Here is a 21,817-nt window from a genome sequence, read left to right on the forward strand (position 1 = left end):
TGAGTCCAATTTGAATTAGACTTAATCCAATGATTCATCATATGAATCCATCTCCATTGACTTGTTCTTTGTGTGTGACCCAATAGGTTCTCGTAACATTGCCAATGTATCCAAATCAACATTTAAATACATAAGCAATGAGTGACATCTAGCAAGGCATCATTGCTACCCAAGTGACGAGAATGTCGAGATCTGATTTAACCTTTCCATGGCTATTATCTTGTATGACTCAATCCTTCTATCCTCGATATCTAGATTGATCAATAAGGCATAGACCGTGTCATCCTCTTATCAATCTTTATGTTTCTTGATCTCTAAGTAGACACACTCAATTAAATAAGCTCAATATCACATATTGACTCATTTAAGCATGGTCATGCATTCTTGTGTCCTACTAATCAAGGGGCTCATAGATATCACTTCCGTCATATGGAAGGGATAGATCCCATCTACATCACTCACATCCCTCCGCATAACTTATTGCATACCCAGTGATCGACTTTATGGTCCACCCTGTTACGGGTGACGTTTGTCGATACCAAAGTATACAACTCCTTATGTAGGGAACCGTAGTGACTTCAAGTCTAAGGACTATTCATAGTAATAGTCACATGAGAATATTTATGACACTCATATAATGATCTATGAAACATTCTCATGGCGGGTCATTCAGTATATATTCTCTAATATATACTCATGTGTCAACTTGATATCTCATATCCATGACTTATGAGATTAAGTCATCCGTTGACCTACATACTAGTCTCAACGCATTAATATTGTCCTTGCATATTAATGCTTGACTAGGAATAGTTAAGAGTAGTGTTCTATGTATATCTACAATATCTCACTATCAATTCAACCAATATCATTATTATACTTATTCATTCGGCACTGAATTGAAGTAATTATAATAACCAACTTTGCCTTTATTAATAATAAAATATGATACAAAAGGAGCCCTTTACAATCATCTCATAATTGATACTAGGGCTAATACTAACAAGACTTTCATTTAATCAATTAATTCAATCATTTAATATAAAATTTAAGTTGTTTTAATCAAATAAGTATTGAATTGAGCTAGTTAACTTATTATAGATTAATTTAAATAACCTTATTTTAATCAAACTTATATAAACAAGTATATAGAAATTCTTATATAAATAATAAACTTTATAAACATAAGTGTTACTAAATCTCCTAAAACACTTAGGTAGAAAAAATGTTAAGGCTCTAAAATTTAACATATCCAAACCTTAGTGTTAACTTAAGGGGGAGAGATAAATTAAGGAAGAGTAATAAATTCAGGGGGAGTTTTAAACTTAGAGAGAAGATCAAATTTTTTTTATTAGAAAATTATTTCCTTAAGTTTTTTTGGGATTTTTTAATTATTCCTTATCAATCTTTTTTAATTATTCCTTATCAATTTTTTTTTTTTTAAAATCCAACCTTACTTATATATATATATATATATATATATATATATATATATATATATATATGATCCGGTAGTAAGAGCGGGCCCCCCCCTTTTTGCAAAGTCAACGCCAAGTGGAAGTCACCGGAGCAGCCGCCCATCCGGGGAGAGTGTTGTCTGACCGGAATGCCGGCCGGCCGATGGAATCGAATACCCGGATGGGTCCGGCCGGCTCGCACTTATGGTTGGAAGACACCCTGTCAAATCGGGGTTCCGACGCTCAGTTGAAAAGGTCATGGACCGAGCTGACCTCTTGACCGACCAAAGTCATAAAGCACCCCTGTTTATTAGTCTCCACAAAGCACAAGTAAACCACTACGGATGTCCGGCCGGATGTTAAGGGAGCTGTCCGCCCGGACGACAAGTTTGGAGCAAGGGAAAAGGACAGGGGACTTCTTTCTCTGACAACCGGTAGGTTTCACGTGTGTGCCATGCTCCAAATCTTGTGACAGGGGATTCTGCTGTCCCATCGAGGGCATGCTTTGACTGTAGCGATATGGGTCAGGTAAGCTTTCTGACAGCCGCATACCTAGGAAAGGACAGAGGACCCGTGTGCACCTCGGTACACGTGCCCAAACCCTTCACAGCTCTATATAAAGAACCTCAGACTTCGCCGGAGGTAAGATTTTCTACGTATTCTGAGACTTTGGGAGCCACCTTATTCTTCCGAGTGGTGGCCAGGGTAAATTTTTGGTCGAGCGACTTGACTTGCCGCTCGAGCTCGGCCAAATGATGAGCCTGGTCGGCTGTTTTCTTCCGTTCGGCCTCCAGCATATCTTGAGCCTTCTTCAGCTCCTTCTGCAGATCGGAGTAGGATGGTCCCTGAAGGCCGGACGGACCAACTGCTGCCTTCAATTGGCGTAGCTCTTCATCTACCATGGCCAAGCGATTGGAAACCGCAATTTCTTCCACCCATCTCTGACGAGTGAAAAGCCGTTAGTGGCCGATCGGAAGGAAGACATTCAAAACTTTGGGGGAAATGGACTTACTCCGGTGGCCTGCTGCATATGACTGTTGGCCAAATTCCCGATGGGAATCATCGCTATGCGCGCCCAAGCGTCCGCCCACATCTCGGCCAGAGGCCCTTTCAAAGTAATGGTGTGCTCGGGCACGGTCGGTCGGGCGGCCTCTGGCAATAACTCTTCAGTGGGAAGGTGAAGAGTAACCCGAATCGTGCGTCCAGGGCCATGGTTCGTCCGACCAGCAGTCGGAAGAGGATCGGAAGTCAGCGCAGAAAACTGGGAATGAATGGTCGAGCGCTGGACTGAATGGCGACCGGACGGAAGGGTGCTGATTGGGATAGCCTCCATTGGCGCGGCTGGCTCGTCCCATTCAGAAGGTGTCCGATCAGACGAAATGGTTTCAGGCACTGGTGCCTTGCCTCGAGCGGTGGCAGTGACCCGCTCGGCTGGTTGGACCACGGAGGTCGCCGACCGCAGGGGAGTTTCCACCCGGCGCCTCTTCGGTGGAGGCTGCCCCTCCTCCCGAGCTGAACCTTCCTCGGGGGCAGTTGGTTCTTCAGGAGTTGCTCCTCTGGCCAAGTTTTGCTGAGAAGCGGGAGCGGTCGACTCAGCATGAGTCCCGCTCTCTCCTTCGTGGGATCCGACCGGTTGGATACCCAAAGCTTCCATTTCTTTGGCCGCCGCGGCTTCCAGAGCGGCCGCTTTTCTCTTCAAGACACCGGCCATGACCGAATCCATAACGATGTCCGCTGCAAAGAAAGGCAAAGAAATCAGTTAGCAATTAAAACAAATGCCCAAGCAAAATTCTTACCGAAGCCGGTCGGAAGTGGGGTCCGTATAGGACTCAGCCCGAAAATGTACATCACTCCCTCGTGAAGAAGTTTGTTGATGTCAAGTCGCAGACCGGCTAATACATTTGCTGCATGAAGATAATCCGGTCGGGTCTTGAATTTCTTCAACTCGGGAGTAGGAGGCAGACTGACCTGCCACTGGGTCGGAAAGTTTGGCTGACTGGGCATGCGGAGGTAGAAATAATAGTCCTTCCAATGTTTATTGGAAGTGGGTAGTTTATTGAAGAAGACCAGACCGGGCAAAGCTTGGAACATAAAGGTGCCCGGCTCGGCTTGCTTAGGGTAGTAGAAATAAAAGAAGACCTCCGGTCGGAGGGGAATGTTGTGAATCTTAAACAAAACAACAACACCATAGAGGAGGCGGAAGGTGTTGGGTACTAAACTGCCGAGCGGCACACTAAAATAATTACAGACATCTACTATGAAAGGATGTACAGGAAACCGTAGACCGGCGGTAAATTGGTCGCAAAAGACACAAAAAGCGTCGCGCGGCGGTCTGTTTGGCCGAGCGGATGGACCAGCTAGGCGAACTTCGAAATCCTCGGGGATTTCGAAATTGTCTGTCAAAATATCGAAATCTCGTTGTTCGAATCGGGACCGCATGGTAGTGTACCATGGGCCGAGGGATTGTTCTTCGCGATGAGAAGAACTGGCCATGAGCCGGATGGAAGAAATCAAAAAAGGAGCGGAAATGCCAGAGGAAAACAACCGACGATGAAAAGAAGTTTCAAAGACCGGAGATAGGGAAAGAGATGCGAATGAGACATCGGAAAAGAGGGAGGAAGGATATAAAACCTTACTGCGGGGAGAGGGATTAAGGAAAGGCGCCGGAGAGCTTCAGAGGGCAGAAACAAGATCGCCGGAGCTCCAAAGCACTGGAGGCAGTGGTCGAGAACGCAGAAGCAAATGAGGGAGAGAAGGAAACGAAGAATTTATAGGGTGAGGGCCGGGCGGCCTCCACCGTCGGATCCAGGTCACGGGAATCAAAGCAGGCATCTAGCCGTTTATTTCGAATTGCTTCGATCACATCAAAATATCATGCCACCACCTCCGTACTCTGATGGCATTGCTCCACGTGGCAGTCAATCATTCGGAGCATTTAATGAAGATATGATCAACCTTGATGTCGAAGATTGGCGCAGAACGCGAGGAGATCTGGTGAAGGCCATCATTGATTCATTCAAGGATATCTCTACGGCTGACCGGGCGGAGAGTATTAGCATGGAGGAGCTGTTCGGCTAGACTCACAGTCCAGTCAGTCGGACTATTCGCCTCCTTCGACTAGACTTGAAGGGGAGGCAAGTGATCCGGTAGTAAGAGTGAGACCCCCCCCTTTTTGCAAAGTCAACGCCAAGTGGAAGTCACCGGAGCAGCCGCCCATCCGGGGAGAGTGTTGTCCGACCGAAATGCCGGCCGGCCGATGGAATCGAATACCCGGATGGGTCCGGCCGGCTCGCACTTATGGTTGGAAGGCACCCTGTCAAATCGGGGTTCCGACGCTCAGTTGAAAAGGTCATGGACCGAGCTGACCTCTTGACCGACCAAAGTCATAAAGCACCCCTGTTTATTAGTCTCCACAAAGCACAAGTAAACCACTACGGTTGTCCGGCCGGATGTTAAGGGAGCTGTCTGCCCGGACGACAAGTTTGGAGCAAGGGAAAAGGACAGGGGACTTCTTTCTCTGACAACCGGTAGGTTTCACGTGTGTGCCATGCTCCAAATCTTGTGACAGGGGATTCTGCTGTCCCATCGAGGGCATGCTTTGACTGTAGCGATATGGGTCAGGTAAGCTTTCTGACAGCCGCATACCTAGGAAAGGACAGAGGACACGTGTGCACCTCGGTACACGTGCCCAAACCCTTCACAGCTCTATATAAAGAACCTCAGACTTCGCCGGAGGTAAGATTTTCTACGTATTCTGAGACTTTGGGAGCCACCTTATTCATCGTAATTTACCTGACTTGAGCGTCGGAGGGTCGCCGCCGGGAACCCCCCTTCCCGGCCCGACTTCTGTGCAGGTTAGCCGGAGCGTCGCGCCACCAGTTGGAGATCTACATCAGCGAGTCGAAGAGCGCCACTTGCCCAGCGTCTGTTGACTTCTGGTTCGGACAGGATCAATATATATATACTTTCAAAATCTTACTTTAAATTTTTTTGGCAAATATTTTTGAAAAGTCTTATTTCAAAAATAATGTTAGGTTCAGGGGGAGGATTAATTATTTTCATACTTATTATTTTTTCTTCTTTTGAAAATATTTTTGCAAAATTAATTTTGAAAAGTATTTTTCATTTCCTTAAAAATACTTTAGCAAAATTGTTTTGAAAATTACTTTAATTTTGCAAATTTAATCTTTGAAAAATGTCTTTCAAATTTTTTTTTTACTTTCAAAAACTTATTCATTTTTAAAATAACCTTCAAAAACTTATTTTTGAAAATAAATTTCAAAAACTTATTCTTGAAAATTATTTTCAAAAACTTAGTTTTGAAAATTGATTTGTATTTGAAAATTGGTTTTAAAATTGCATTTTACAAACTTAGTTTTGAAAATTAGGTATATTTGAAAGTTCGATTTTACAAACTTGGCTTTTGTTAATCTTACTTTTGTAAAGTAGGTATATTTGAAAATTTGCCTTTATAAAAATTTATGCTTGTAAATTGTTTTTATATTTTTTTTAAAGGGCTAGTAGATAAAAATTTAAATTGTGCAAAGTTGGTTTTCTAAGTTAGCTATTTTTTCAAACTTAGCTATTTTTGAAAAGCTAAAAGATAACGTTTAAAGAAAATTTTCTATATTTTCTACTTTAAACTCTCCCAAGTCAATCTGACTTTAGTTCGGATTCGCAATTTCATTTTTTCTCTCTCTGACTTAACCATTCTATATTCTTTTTTGATGAATGTCAAAGGGGGAGGGTTAGGTGGGTTTAAGTGAGTTAACAAACAAAATATAAAATATCAAACCTTAAACCCTAACCTAAAAATCATCTTAAGTGATTGCTTACTTTTTGCATATGTTTTCACTAACTTAACCCAGGTTGTCATTGCATCATAAAGGGGGAGATTGTTGGTGTGGTTAGCACTAACGGTCTAACCCAGATTTTAATTAATGACAAAGTAGGTTAAGTTAGTTTCATTGTGATCTAACACTTTAACTAAGTGTGCAGGAGAAGCCTAGACTGGTCGACGGGCTGACCGGATGTCTGGTACGAAGTCCAGCTAGGTCAACGGGTTGACCTGATAGCTGGCACGAAGCCTAGACTAGTCGACGGGTTAACTGGATGCTTGTCACGAAGTCCAGCTAGGTCGACGGGCTGACCTGATAGCAGGCACGAAGTCCAGACGGGTCAATGGGCTGACCGGACGTCTGGCAAGTAAGTTAAGGTAAGTCACTGGAGGGGAGTGACTTGGTGAGGACGCACTCCAGGTTAAGGAACTTAGGCGCTGATCCAATTTAGAACTATTTCGGAACTCTAAGTTGAGATCTTAACTAGATTCCGGTCTCGGTGAGACGGAATCTAATTACTACTCTTCTTCTATTATGATAACTTCTATTTTGCAGGGTAGTTTAAAATATTATTTTTACCTCGAACTAACTCTTTCTTGCAGGAGAAGGACATTCTGAAGAAAGGTGGTACGGGCGCCCAGAGGCAAAAATTCTATCCTGTCGTCACGGGGAGCGCGTTGATTGGCCAGACCTACGTCACAGTCTGAGTGCCCGGAAGGGATCCGAGCGCCCGGAGCATCCTATATAAGGAGGTCTAGTCTTGAAGCAAAATACAACTCACAACTACGTCTTCCAACGCTTGCTATACAGCGCTGTGCTCCTGCAACACTGCAAAGCTTCTCCAACAATGTGCTACATTCTTTTTCCTTAATTGTTGTCAGTATTTCCTTTATTTAGCATTCATGTACTTTAATTTTGTAATCATCTTTTCGAACTGCTAGTGGATTGTCCAACGAAAGCACTCGACGAGTGCGGGCCTTAGAATAGGAGTCGACCAAGGCTCCAAACCAAGTGAATTGGTTCTTGTTAGCATTGCTTTTATTCTTTTCCACTGCGTATTCTCTATGAACGTTTTCGATCGATATTCACCCCCTCCCCCCATCTATCGACTTTCGTGATCCAACAACTTGATCTAGCCGATCGGCAACACTTCGTTGCCCATGAAGCCGTAGAGCGGAGTCGACATGAGCAACAGTTGACTCCGGTCAATTTACAATTGATTGAAGGTCTTCCTACATATGATATTTACTGAGCTCCCTGTATCAATAAAAGTTCGATGGACTGTATAGTTGGAGATTACCACTCGGATGATTAATGCATTGTTATAGGAGACCTCCACTCCCTCCAAATCCTTAGGGCCGAAGCTAATCTCGGGTCCCTCAGCTTTTTCCTTACTGCAACCAACAGCATATATCTCGAGCCATCGAGCATGCAACTTCCTTGCTCGGTTAGAATCTCTGTCGATCGGCCCTTCGACGATCACTCCTATCTCCCATCGAGCGACATTATTCCGATTCTCTTCTTCCCTTGCGGACAGTCTAGTCCGTTTGGAAGAGGCTCGGATAAGGATTCGGTCCCGATAGTGGTGGCGTGGCTCGATCATCCTCTCCTTCTTCCTTCGTTCTGCAGATCGACTTCGATGACGCCAAACTGGGAGTGACGATTGGCAGTGGTATCCGTGCGGAATTGACCTATTAGTTGCCAGGTCGTAGCAGTCCCTGGTATTATGCGTTGTTGATTGGTGGAAATTACAAAACATTGGTTCTCGCCTCCTACCTCCTGGGTGAGTGGTCGCCATCTGCTGTACGACATTTGGCTTAGTCTCCTGGTGTGAAGGAGCTTCCGACCGGGGCCCTTTAGGTGGTTGATGACTGCTCGATTGACGTCACTCGAATGCTACTGCGGGCTCGTTGGTCGTCTCTTTCTTCCTTGCCACCTGGGCTTCTTTCACATTAATGTACTCATTGGCTTTTTTTTGGAGATGACCAAAGTCCTTTGGCGACCGCCGAATGAGCGATCAGAAGAACTCTCCCTCGGTGAGCCCTTGGGTGAAGGCGTCCACCAATACATCTAAGGAGATGGCTGGAATGTCCATCGCTACCTGATTGAAGCGTCGGATGTAGGCCCTCAGGGCCTCTTGGGGCCCTTACTTCAGAGAGAATAGATTCACGCTAGTCTTCTAGTGGCAACGACCACTAGCAAAGTGGTGTAGGAATGCCGCTCGGAAGTCCTTAAAACTGCAAATCGAGCTATTCGACAACCTTTTGAACCACCGTTACACTGATCCGGACAGAGTAGTAAGGAAGATTCGGCATTTCACTCCGTCCGTATACTGGTGAAGGGTGGCCACATTGTCCAACTTAGGCAAATGGTTGTCGGGATTGGTCGTTCCATTATACTCTCCGATCGTCAATAGGGTATAATGCTTCGGCAAAGGGTCATTTAGGATCCCCTCTAAAAATTGTTGATTGACCCGCTCAGGCGAGTCGTCTTCCCTCGGCGCTTTTCCTTTTCGTGCATCCCACAAAGGCGCCTCATTCGAGGAAGATCCCCGGTCTCTATCCGCTCGGCCTCTATCTTCTGGGGAGCCCATGATTGCACTCAGTTGAAGGGGATTGGCACATTACGGGTGTCCCCATAGGAGCCGATCAGTCTCCTATTTGGCTCCTGAGCCGAAAGTTGATCCGCTTGATCTTCTCTTTCTCTTTCAGTCTGCCGACCTGCTACAGAGGCAACAGACTCACGCATTGGCCGATCGGCCAACAACTGTTGTTGTTGCTCCAATATTTTCGTCACTCGAGCTTGCATTAGTGCATCAAGTTCCTCTTGCGTCAGTGACATGTTGTGAGTCATCAAGTGTCTTCTATTTTCTTATTTAGATACAGGCAATGCTCTCACAAACGGCGCCAAATTAATCCTGTCCGAATGAAGGAAACTGGAAAGCAGGAAATCGGTTGATCGCTGAAGAGATGAAGACCTCGATCCTATAAAATAAAACTAAAACCAGGAAAGGGGTCCCTGGCGTTGGCTCTCCGATGCTCAAGTCAAAATCAGGAGGAGAATGAGTAATCCAGAAAATAAAAAATCATGCCTTCCTCATACATGGCGTACCCTTTTATATCTTTTTCTGTGATCATTCACCTGCTCTTATTTAATGATATTAATTGCCAGAGGAAGACTTATTTTTCTTGACCTTCGTATATTGATGATAAATGCAGTATTCTTCTTTGTCTTGACTTCCTCATATTTAATGATAGACGGAGTGTTCTCTTTTACTTTCTCGTCTCCTCCTGTGTAATGTCATTCCTTGAGCCGGACGGGCGGTCTAAGCGGTCACTCCTCTGCCCATGATGCCTCGACCGCCCGGGTGATGTCCGCTCGGCCACTATTCTGCTGACCGGGATAATTATAAGCCCGGTATTAACCGCCTTAATTTTGACCGACACCGTATCAATTGATCTGTGACATGTGGACTCTCTCTTATCATCGCATTAAAGAGTATTTTTTAAAAAAAATCAAATGAATAATTAATGATAAAGGAATATAATAACATTTTTTAATTGTTTTTTTAATTACCAAACAAATATGGGATAAAGGAGCCCAATACGTTGACTAGATAACATTCATATGACGAATTATTAATGAAACAGAAAAATCACAGTTGACATTTTGTACCACTGACAAGTCCAGATATTATACCACTGACAAGTACACATATAAATGGGGATGGATTATATGTGTCCATCCGGAACAAGAGACCACATGTAAATTCAACTGATTTGCCGATAATTAATTAATTAATTTGACGGGGTACGCTGCGGAGGACGACGGTCTCGATGGTGAGGCCGGGGCCGAAGCCGAAGAGCACCCCCCACTGACATCCTTGGCCAGTGGTGGCGCAGCCCTCCGCAGCTGACAGCTTCCTCATCTCGTCCATGATGAACAGCACAGAGGCGCTCTGCATGTTGCCGTACTCCCTCAGCACGTGCCTCGTCGCCGCCAGCTTCTCCGGCGTCAATCGCACCCTCGCTTCCACCTGGTCTATGATCGCCCGCCCGCCCGGGTGCACGATCCAGAACAGCTCGTTCCAGTCCCCCGCCTCCACCCCGAACGCCGACTCCAAGCACCGTTCTATGTTCTCGCCCACCACCGCCGGCAACCTGCTCGCCAGGTGGAACGTCAGGCCGATCTCCCGCAGGTGCCCCCCGACCATCTCCTCGCTCTCAGGAAGCATAACCTGTCAATCAACGATTTGATATTTATGTTTGTTTTAAGAATTTTCAATTAAGAAATGTGGAATTTAATTTAATTACCACCTGAGTCGCTGAGGCCACCTCGTAGATAGGTCTCTCCGTCTCATCCGTGTCTGCACCGACGATGACCGCCGCGGCGCCATCGCCAAAAAGAGCCTGCCCGATCAGGTTCTCGATGTGGTCGTCTCCGGGGCCGCGGAAGAACATGACGTTGAGCTCGGAGCAGACCACCAGGACTCGCGCCCCCTTGTTGTTCTCCGCCAGGTCCTTGGCCACGCGCAGGGCGGTGCCGCCGGCATGGCATCCAACGTTGTAAAGCATCACGCGGCGCACGTGCAGCGGCAGGCCTAGGAGCTGGAGGAGGCGGTAGTCGGCGCCGTGTAGGTCGACGCCGGCGGCAGAGCAGAAGACGAGGTGTGTGATGTCGGTGACGGGGCGTCCCCACTCATTGATGGCCTTGTCGGCCGCCTCCTTCGCCAGGCGTGGCACCTCCTCGACCACGATCCTCTGCCGCGCGTCGAAAGAGGGGGTCATGTACCCGCACAGGCAGGGGTTCTCCCGCAGCACCTCCTCCGTCAAGCACATGTGCCGCTTCCTGATCATCGATTTCTCACCTAATCAATCTATCAAAATTAGCCTACCAATCAAGAATCCCATCGATAATTAGTTATTTATAGTTAAAGTTCATCGATCTAGTTAATTACAAATCCGCTTAAACTTCTGCTGCAGCTCTGTCTTGCCCTCCGCGTCAGTGATGCGGAAGTAGTACTCAGGGTACTGCATCTGGTCGACGAAATGGGAGGGATTGGCCGTGCCGATGGCGAGGACGTTAGCCGCGCCGTCGGCCGGCGGTGTTCGGCTGAAGGCTTCCATGACCGCCGCCATCGATTGGATGGAGCTAGCTAGCAAACTAATTATAGTAAAAACTGGTGATGGACAGAGGAACTAAGAAACCTCGACATTCTATTTATAGAGTCCGTTGGTTCAGCACGATCTTTAAAGACGTCTGGCCAGTTCAATCACTCATAACGTAAGTCACGTGAATGTTTTTTTTTCCGTTCTTCGGTCGATCCATTTCATACGCATGCCGATGGCTCTGTCGTGAAGCCACTCACCTACCACCAAGAGTGACATGACATGATGTTCACTTGTAAAACTGATGAAAAAAAAAATTAATCAAGCTGGTAAATTCTACTTTCCGTATTCGTATTATTAGCACGAAGGGAATAGTCCAATTTGGATGTCTTATCTCTGAATCATAACCTCGAAGACATGTAAAACCGATGAAGTTAACTATAATAGAGAGTCAAAGTACGCCATCCAATTGAAATTTTTGAACAAATTAAAAGAAAAAGGACGATAAGAACGAACAACTGAAGGGGCACGCTTGGCGGAGGAACCGTCATTGACCGTTCAGCAAAGTCTTACGCACACCCACCACCATGGAACTTAAGACAGTGACGACTCAAGGCTAGGCCTAGAGCATAATAAAAATAGAAGAATTTATTCCATATAAAAAACTGTATTTTATATAAATTTATTATTTATATTAAAAATTTATAAAATATAATTAAAAAATCAATTGAATTTTCGAGAGAAAATAGTAATTTTTAAATAATAAATTCAGAAAATATAAAATCTTTTTTCCAATATAACTTATAACATACTGTATTTGTTAGGTAGAAAGAAAATTGAAAAAAAATACTATCAAAACTTAAATATAAAATTTAATTTGTATTTTTACATTACAAAAATTTAAAAATAAAATTTATATAAAAATATATATTTTATAATTTAATATTATTTTTTAAATAATATTAAATATAATTCCTTTTTCTTTTTCTTTCTCGAAAATAGTTGAGACAGCTTAAGAGGCTTGTTGAGTTTTTTTTTTTTTCGCACGGTGGATTAGAAATGAGAAGCTAAGATTTAACGAGTTTTGCATCGTAATTTAACTCGACTGCTCAAAGCTAATACATCTTTACAAGAGCTTATTGACTTGTTTATTATAAACGAAGGTTGCAGTGCCAGCCCCCTTATAAAGCACAGCTCTCCTTCTAACTCTTGACGAAACCCAATTATATTGGTCATTTTTAGTTGGCACATGCCTAATATCCAAGTGTTAACTACGCCAACGATACAGTTAATTTTGGAGGAAGACGGTCCGATTCTGCAAACAAGTACTCGAATGTTATTAATAGTTCAAACTTTACAAACATTTAAAAATGCCTAATGTGAAATTTGAAATCAGATTACATGAGAATGACTATGACTTCTTACCACCAAACTATATTGCATGGGCAAGGGTGGAGCCACGTAATAGCCCCAGGATTGGCTAATCCTATTTTTTCCGGTAGGTGGAAAAAATAATTTAGACCTTTGACAATTTTTAAAACAATTTCACACACCCTTTTATATTTGGACTTGGGATCAATAAATATTCGAACTGGGGACCGAAAATGGTAGTATAAAAAAAAATTAACAAATTAAAATAATAATTTTAAAAACTAAATTTTGTATAAATTTAATTTTCTCACTTTTGAGATGTAAAATTATTAATTAAAAATTTATATTCAAGTTTTGATAATCTAATTCGGAAATGTATAAATTTTATAGTATTAAACAGTGTATTATTATTAGATATAATAATACATCTCAAGAAGATAATAAGGGTACAATTCACTTAGGCGAAAATAAATACATTTATAATTATTTAAAAATGGAGAAAGATAGAAGTATGTCTAATTACTTGAATGAAAGATCGAGAGAACAACTTTTACAAAAAAGAATAAAATCGAGGAAATAAGAATAACGAAATAAGGCAACAATAGAAAAAAAATCATATATGCTCTCATGCTCAACTCATCATCTTCCTTGAAGATAAAAATAAATAAATAAAAAACACATGACAAAACCCAATATAATCTTTAGAAAAAAAGATTGCAACGAGATCAAACCAAATATTATCATTTATCAAGAACTAAATGAGAGTTTTTTTAGGCACAGAACAAAAGGAAAATAAATTATTTTTTTATCAACTAAATTAGAAAAGTTATAAATGATAAAATAGAGACAAAGGAAAATTTTAATAATTTATGAGTATAAATACATCTAAATAAAAGCTAGCTTTAATGTCTATCAATGAATTGAAATGGTAGAGATATCTAACTCATTATTACTCAAAAATAATAAAATCCTCTATTTTGATCCGATACAATACAAACGAATGTATCAACATTTAAATTTAATCAAGCAAGGATCATAGTAGCACTAACCAGATCAGTGTGATAGTGTTAAGTGTGATTTCTCTTCCCCAATATCAATGAGCGAGAGAAGCATAGAAAGGATGAGTTGGAAAAGGAGAAGAGGGGGAACTCAAAAAAAGCAAACATTTTTATTTTGCATTGTATGGATAAGATAAAAAATTTCTAATTCATATTCTTATTATTCAAGAAAGCGTCAAGAATGAAAGAGAAATGTAACGAGGGAAGGCTAGAATTCAGAGATATTGAAGATTAATTATATTAGATCTTATAAAAGAACATACATAATTAAAAAATAAATTTAAAATAATTAATATATCAAAAAAAATGACCTCAATTTTTATGAGAATGAGATCGTGTAAATCTTTTATCATATTGGTTCTATTCTTTTCTATTCTCTTAAAAAATACATTAAAATATATTTAATCTATTAAAAATAATAGGCTTCAATAAAAATTGGGCTCTAGGCATAGATATGAATGTCATAATTAATGTTATGATTTATGTTATGATAGATGCCATAATTTATGTCATGATTATGCCTTGTAGAAGCATGTAAATACTTTAACTATTTTGCATGTAATTGATGAGACCAAATAAAAAAAAAGCTCTTATAAAAATTTTTAAGCTTACACCTTTTATTAATATGGTAAGTATTAGAGTTTAATTTTATGTTTGGGTTGTTGGACTCTGTCTAAGCCTAAATTGAAATTTGATATGTTCTAGCTATTGAGATATGAGCTCATGATTAAAAGGTCGGCTTTAACTTGAAGCATTGATTTATTGGATTCTCTCCAAGGTTAATGTAGATAGGGTTGATGCTGGGTGATATGCGTATGATGTATATATGTTAATGAGTTAACAACCCAATAATATATATATATATATATATATATATATATATATATATATATATATATGCGATATATAATTGGTATAGTTGATATCTACCACTAGAACTAAGAATGACTTATTGGACTCTCTGCAAAGTTGTTCTTGTTGGATTGGGTTAGTCGACTATAGAGGGGTAAATAACCTGTAAGTTAAAGTTAACAATTCTCTTGCTTTAGATTTAGCAAAGAACACACATTAATTAATCAAAAATAATAGAAATATTAATTAAAATAAAAGGTAGATATTTTCTTGGTTACAACCAGGGACCAACCTGTATTTTGATTATGTCAAAGGGTTCAAAGTTAAGATTATTTATTGTCTAACAAGTTTGAATGAGATTGCAGGAAAGTCCTAAGTGTTTTTAGGAAAAAGTCCTAGCTACGGTTAGGCAGGTGGAAACCTTAGGGGGCGGTAACCCTAGGTTCTAGGGGTAGTAACCCTAGGCGGAAAGTCTTGGCGGATTGAGCGCTTTGGACAAAATCCTAGAGTCGGGGACTCTAGGTTGAAATCCTGGTGGTCGCGAATCGGGTGGAAGTCTGGACGGGTCATGGAGCGAACATCCAGCATGAAGATCGGAAGCCTCGGGCGCTGAGCAAAAGTCCAGTCGGTCTAGAGGACTGGTCTGGCAATAGATAAACTCTTTGAGAGGAGTAGGTGAGGACGCGTTCCCCAGTGAGGAAACAGTAGGCGTCAGTTCGACCTTGGGTTTCCAGAGTAGGAAACTCAAAGTCAGAACCAGATAGTCTGATGACTGTCAAATACTTATATTTGTATTTTATTGTGCTACTTTGTTTTGTAGGGTATATGTTGTGTTTGGACTAACATACCTTGTAGAAAAGGTGAATCACAATAAAATTACTTGAATGAACAGTGTCTGAGCCACCTCCGGGGCTGTTGGAGGCGCCTCGGGCGCCTTAGCTACAGCTGCGCAGGAAGCAGGGTAGAAGGTGCCTTCCAAGGATGCTGAAGGTGCCTTGGATGCTGGATGGAGGGTGCCTTCCATGGAGCTTGGAGGCGCCTTCGGGTGGATAATTAGCAACTGTAGCGGAGCTTATCGACGACCAAGATTTGGGGGATAAGAGTTCGCTAAAGATACCTTCCAAGGAGCTTGAAGGCACCTTCAACAACCCTATATAAGTAGGTCACAAATTGATGCATCACACACTTCTCTTTGTGATCTTTCTATTGCGCATTGCTCTATAAGACGAACCTGTGACTCAGTGATGTGACTTCGACGATCGAACTCCGGATACCGAGTGACGCATCTCCAACGACCAAAAGCACGACCTTCCAGATATAAAAAGTCGTTGGTATACTTTTATTGTTGCACTTAAAATATAAATCATTGTACTTCAGTTTTTATACTTTTAATTTGCAAACTGATAGTGGATTGTCCAACGAAAGCACTCTTATGTGTGGGCCTTGGAGTAAGAGTCACCACAGGCTCCGAACCAAGTAAAATCTTGGTGTTTGTGTTTGATCTTTACTATTCCGTTGCGTATCTTTGATTGATTCTTTTAAAAAGAATGAATTCACCACGAGTACTATTCACCCCCCCTCTAGCATGCTACGATCCTACATTGAAGAGACTCCAATAGACACATAAGAGACATCTAATAAAAAACCATAACTGATTACTCATAGGGATGGGGTAATAGTTGAACCTGTTGATATACCACCTCTTTATAAATCTAGTAGGACACGTCTAATTTTCAAGAGATATGGATTTCTCATAAGTGAATTGAGAGATGTGTTATTCATTAAAGATGAAGAGCCTACTAGTTATAAATAAGTTTTGAATAGTTCAAAAAGGGACTCATTGTTAAAAGTCATATAATCAGAAATATATTCTATGTATAAAAATCAAGTTTAGAACTTAGTGGACCCACTCGAAGGTATAATATCTATTAGGTGCAAGTGGATTTTCAAGAAGAAAATCGACATGAATGGTAATTTGATTACCTACAAGGCAAGATTGGTGGAAAAAGACTATTGTCAAAAATATGGTATTGATTAGGAGGAAACCTTCTCACTAGTCGCTATACTTAAATCCATTCAGATATCCTGCCCATAGCATCTCATCATGATTATGAGATTTGACAAATGAATATGAAAACAACTTTATTTAACGAAAATCTATTCGAGGATGTGTATATAATATACCCCAAAGATTTCACATCTATTAACAAAAATAAAGTATGCAAGTTTAACTGTCCATTTATGAATTGAAGTAAACATCCAGGAGTTATAATATCTATTTTGATGAAGTAATCAAAAGTTTGATTCATCATAAAATCCAGATAAATCCTATGTGCACATAAAAGTTAGTGGGAGTATGATCGTGTTCTTAATAATATATGTGATGACATATTACTTATAGGAAATGATATATCTATTCAATAGTCAGCTAAAGTTTGATTGTCCAAGACATTCTCCATAAAAGACATGAGAGAAACAACTTATATCCTTGGAATTAAGATCTATAGAGATAGATCGAAAAGGCTGTATAGCTTTTCACAGTCTACATATATTGATAAAATACTAAAATGGTTTAGCATGGAAGAATTCAATAAAGGTTTTCATCCCATGAGCCATGGGATTTAACTTTCGAAGTCTATGTGCTCGAGCACAGAAGACTGGAGGATTTACATGAGTCAGATCCCATATGTGTCTGCTATAGGATCAATCATGCATGTTATATCAGGTACAAGGTCTGAAATATAGTATGTTTAGAGTGTCACAAGTATATATGAATCGAATCCAGACATAGATCGTTGGATGACTATCAAGGCAATCCTTATGTACTTAAGAAGAACTAAGGATTTGTGCTTGATGTATGGAAAGGGTGATATGATTATACATGAGTATACTGATGCCAGTTTTTAGATGGACAATAATGATTCAAAGTCCCAGTTTGGATACATATTCACCTGAAATGGAGGTGCAATAAGTTAGATAGGTTCCAAGTAAGAAACTGTTGTAGATTCTATCAATGAGGCAGAATACATTATAGCTTCTAAAGCAACAAAGGAAGTAGTTTGGATCGAGAAGTTCGTCATTGAACTTGGATGGGATTCCTAGCATTGTTGAAGCATTAACAGTTTACTGTGAGAACAATGGGGCTATTACTAAGGCTAAGGAATGTAAGTCTCATCAATGATCTAAACATATGTTTTGTTGCTATCATTAGATCAAGTTGATCATAAGTAGAAATGAAATACAATTAAGAAAATTCCTACTGAAAGAAACCAAGAAGATACTTTAACAAAACCTCTACCTCAAAATAAGTTTGAGACTAATGTAGAGGTTTGTGGTATTGGATACCAAGATGATTGACATTAGACTAGGTAAGATTATGTTATATTCGAGAGGTGTCCTAAGGCAATCACCTTAGATATTGTATTATTTATTGGGTAAATAAATTTCTATTTGAGTGTATATTCTCAATGAATATGATTGGATCTTAAACTCATTTATGTTTGTAATACGATTAAAAACATGAGATAACTTATGATTAGATCACAATTAGTGAGCATCTCTATATATGTAATTATGAAGGTATTGAAATATTCTTTAGTTGATGAATTGACGAGTTTAGTCATCATTCATTCTGAGAGACTAGCATGTGTTGTACTCTTTGATTTATCCAAGCAACTGCTCCTCACTGGTTGGAGACATTAAGATGTCGAGAATTAAATATAGATGCTAGTTAAAAGTAACTAGTTCATTGGAATGACCTACCATGAGACTTTATATGGTTTTATACATATATAGATATGTCAATAAAAATCTCATTGTAGCTCGAGTGTAAATTTCTTTCAACTTGAGATATTCAAATCATCTTGGTCAAAGAGACTTTTGCTTTGACATCTTAAGCAAGCATCTCCTTAGAGGTGTAGACTTGGAATAGTTGAGTATAAGTAAAAATACCCAAAGGTGATTGAGTAGCCCATAGAGGATTAACAACTCCTTTTATTAGGAGATGTATACCCTATGACTATTTGTAAGGATTATTACTCGTAAGTCTTTGGCCAAAGTAAAACATGTCAAGAGAATGGTCTTCTTAGACAATGTGTTTTGAGTAATTTGAATTTGTTGGTGTAGATTGCACTAATAATCAGATTTTGATGTATGACAAATAAGTTAAAGTTAGATGTATTGTTTTTCTAACTTTTTTATCAAGTGTGCAAGACTTGATGGGTGTAGAGGACCTGAACATCAAGTTGAAGTCCAGCTACATTGATAGATGGCAAGAAACCCAGATTGGTTGAAGTCTGGCAGAAGAAAGTCCAGGTTAGTTGAGATCTGGCAGAAGGAAGTACAATTGGTTGACAACTAGTTGAAGTCCAGATTGGTTGAGATCTGGCAAGAAGTCCTGGTGGGTCAAGGAACCTGACATCAAGGAAGTTTACAAATGATAAGTGAGGTAAGTCACTAGAGGAGAGAGATCCAGTGAGGATGATGTTGGTTGCTACTCGGAATATCGTACTGGTTCCCTTGTACAAAAATTTTGTACAAGTCCTGAACCATTCCTAACAACTTATTATGTTCTTTAGAAATTAAATTTAGAATCGCAAACAGAACTTAACATTATTGATTCCAAATTTAATTTATCTGTCCTTATAGGTTTAGACTTGGATCGCAAATGATGCTTAACATTATTAATCCAAATCCACCCATGTTACAAATTCGATTAAATATTAATTTCAGAGATCGGCTTCCAGGTTAAACATGGCGAGGCACTAGGCCTTCTTGGGTATGGGAGCATCCACCACTTCATAGACAAAGTCTTTCAACGAAATTCAATATTTAATCTCCTTATAGTAACCCTAGGTTTAACCAATAAGAACAATCGAATCACAAGTTTGAAAAAATAAAAGAAACACAAAAATGAAAATATAAATTCAATAGCCTAGATTCATTAGCCTCTTGTGTTTGGTATTTCAAGATCTAAACAAAAGGATGAACTAGTTATGATGCGGAAACTAATAACTAGTTATACCTTTTGTAGCTTATAGACCTCACGATCTTCTGTCGTATTTCTCTTCTTATCTCGGGCGTCGTGTGGCCGACGATCTACCGAGATGAGAATCCACCCAAGCTTCCTTCTTCTCCAAGCAAGTTTCGGCCACCAACCAAGCTCCAAGGGATGCTAAGAAACAAAGTCTCCTATCTCTCTTTCTTCCTTTGACAAGATCCGGCCACCAACCAAGCTCCTTGAGATAAAGATGTCGCCGGCCACACAAGGAAGAAGAATAGGAGAAGAAGAGGAAGAGAGGGTCGGCCACCACCAAGGAATAGAAGAGAGGAAAAATGGAAGATATGTTGTAAGGTGAGGCACCTCTACCCTCTCTTTTATATTCCTTGATCTTGGCAAATAAGGAAAGCTTTATAATTAAAACTTCCTTATATTCTTTGCCAATGTTTAAGAAGGAAAATTTAATTAAAAATTTCCTTATAAACCTTTAATGGTCGACCCCTACCAATCTTCCAAACAAGGAAAGTTTTAAATACAAAATTAAAACTTCTTAATTTGTTTCCAGAAAATTTTAAAATAAAAATTTCTCTTTTAAATAATTCCCTTCATGGTTGGTTATAAAAGGAAACTTTTATAAATTAAAATCTATCTATTAAAACATGTGGATGATTACAAAAATGAAAGTTTTCTCCAAAATTAAAATCTTTCTTTTAACCACAAATAAGGAAAGATATCAAACCTTTCTCTTAATCTTTTGTAGAAACTATAAAAGAAAAGATTTAATTTTAAAACTCTATTTTAAATCATGGCTTCCACATAAGGAAAGATTTTAAAATTAAAGTTCCTTTTAATTTTATTGTGCCCGGCCACCTACTTGGGCTTCCAAGCTAGGCCGGCCACACCTCAACCCATCCTAAGGCTTTGTTTTGGTCGGCCCTTGCTTGGGCTCCAAGCTAGGCTTGGCCGACCACCTTGGGATGGGTAAGAAGGTGGGTTTAGGTGGATATAACACTTTATAAATAAGAGGCTATGACAGGGACCGAGAGGAGGAATTGTTTTTGGTCTCCCGATGAACTTGAGCTTCCCGTGTTCGCCCCGAACACCCAACTCGAGTTCATCAATAATAACTCATACCACTAAAGAGTTATTATTGAACTACCACACTAATCTCATATTACTATATGAGCTCCTTCTTATCATGAGTGTGTTAGTCTCCCTGTGTTTAAGATATAAAATGCCCACTAATTAAATGAGTTACTAACAACTCATTTAATTAATATCTAATTTCAAGAGTAGTACCACTCAACCTTATTGTCATGTTGGACTAAGTCCACTTGCAGGATTTACATGACAATCCTTATGAGCTCCTCTTGGGGACATTATCAACCTAGATTCCTAGGACACAATTTCCTTCTATAATCAACAACACACACTATAAATAATATCATTTTCCAACTTATCGGGCCTCTTGATTTAACGAGCTAAATCTCACCCATTGATAATTCAAAGAAATAAATACTAAGTACACGTGATTGTTATTATATCGGGATTAAGAGCACACACTTCCATAATAACAAAGGTCTTGTTCTTTTATGTAGTCAGTATAAAAAGAAACTACCTTAAATGATCCTTGTCAATACACTCAGAGTGTACTAGTGTAATTTTATAGTCAAGATAAACTAATACCAAATTACACTACGACTATTCTAATGGTTTGTTCCTATCCATCTTTGTCGTGAGCTACTATTTATAATTTATAAGGAACTGATAACATGATCTTCTGTGTGTGACACCACACACCATATTATCTGTAATATAAATTAATTGAACAACTACACTTAGCATATAAATGTAGACATTTGACCAATGTGATTCTTTTATTTCAAAATAAATATTTACAAAAAGCTAGGCTTTTAGTATACACTCTAACAATCTCCTACTTATACTAACAGACTATGCTGTCATAAATGCTACCATACATCTAATTCTCATTCCTTCAACATGCTGATGTGCGCAAATATTATGATCATTTACGCATGTTTTAGCACACATTCACGTACTTTATGCATATATATTTGTTGCATGATTGCCACTTTCATCTTGTATTCACTATATATACTCTTTTGTTCGGATA

The 21,817-nt window shown here is 40.0% G+C and overlaps 1 protein-coding gene across 1 annotated transcript; it reads right to left on the minus strand.

Annotated features, from left to right (window-relative positions):
- Positions 1–9,900: 9,900 nt before the first annotated feature.
- LOC121987822 (phenylpropanoylacetyl-CoA synthase-like) lies at positions 9,901–11,480 on the minus strand. The gene is made up of 3 exons (XM_042541547.1): positions 11,253–11,480; positions 10,612–11,162; positions 9,901–10,532 (listed from the first exon to the last, which is right to left on the minus strand). The coding sequence occupies exons 1-3, from the start codon at positions 11,431–11,433 to the stop codon at positions 10,089–10,091; spliced, it is 1,176 nt and encodes a 391-aa protein (XP_042397481.1). The 5' UTR covers positions 11,434–11,480; the 3' UTR covers positions 9,901–10,088.
- Between the last annotated feature and the right edge of the window lie 10,337 nt (positions 11,481–21,817).

The sequence above is a fragment of the Zingiber officinale genome, chromosome 5B (genome assembly GCF_018446385.1).
Source record: "Zingiber officinale cultivar Zhangliang chromosome 5B, Zo_v1.1, whole genome shotgun sequence".
NCBI classification, from domain to species: domain Eukaryota; kingdom Viridiplantae; phylum Streptophyta; class Magnoliopsida; order Zingiberales; family Zingiberaceae; genus Zingiber; species Zingiber officinale.

Bases quoted from the DNA above. Each gene is read 5' to 3' on its own strand.
- LOC121987822 (XM_042541547.1), bottom strand. From the start codon at position 11,433: ATGGCGGCGGTCATGGAAGCCTTCAGCCGAACACCGCCGGCCGACGGC. The intron at 11,163-11,252 runs GTAATTAACTAG...TAGATTGATTAG, and splicing joins GCAGAAGTTTAAGCGGATTT to GTGAGAAATCGATGATCAGG. The intron at 10,533-10,611 runs GTGGTAATTAAA...GTTGATTGACAG, and splicing joins AGGTGGCCTCAGCGACTCAG to GTTATGCTTCCTGAGAGCGA.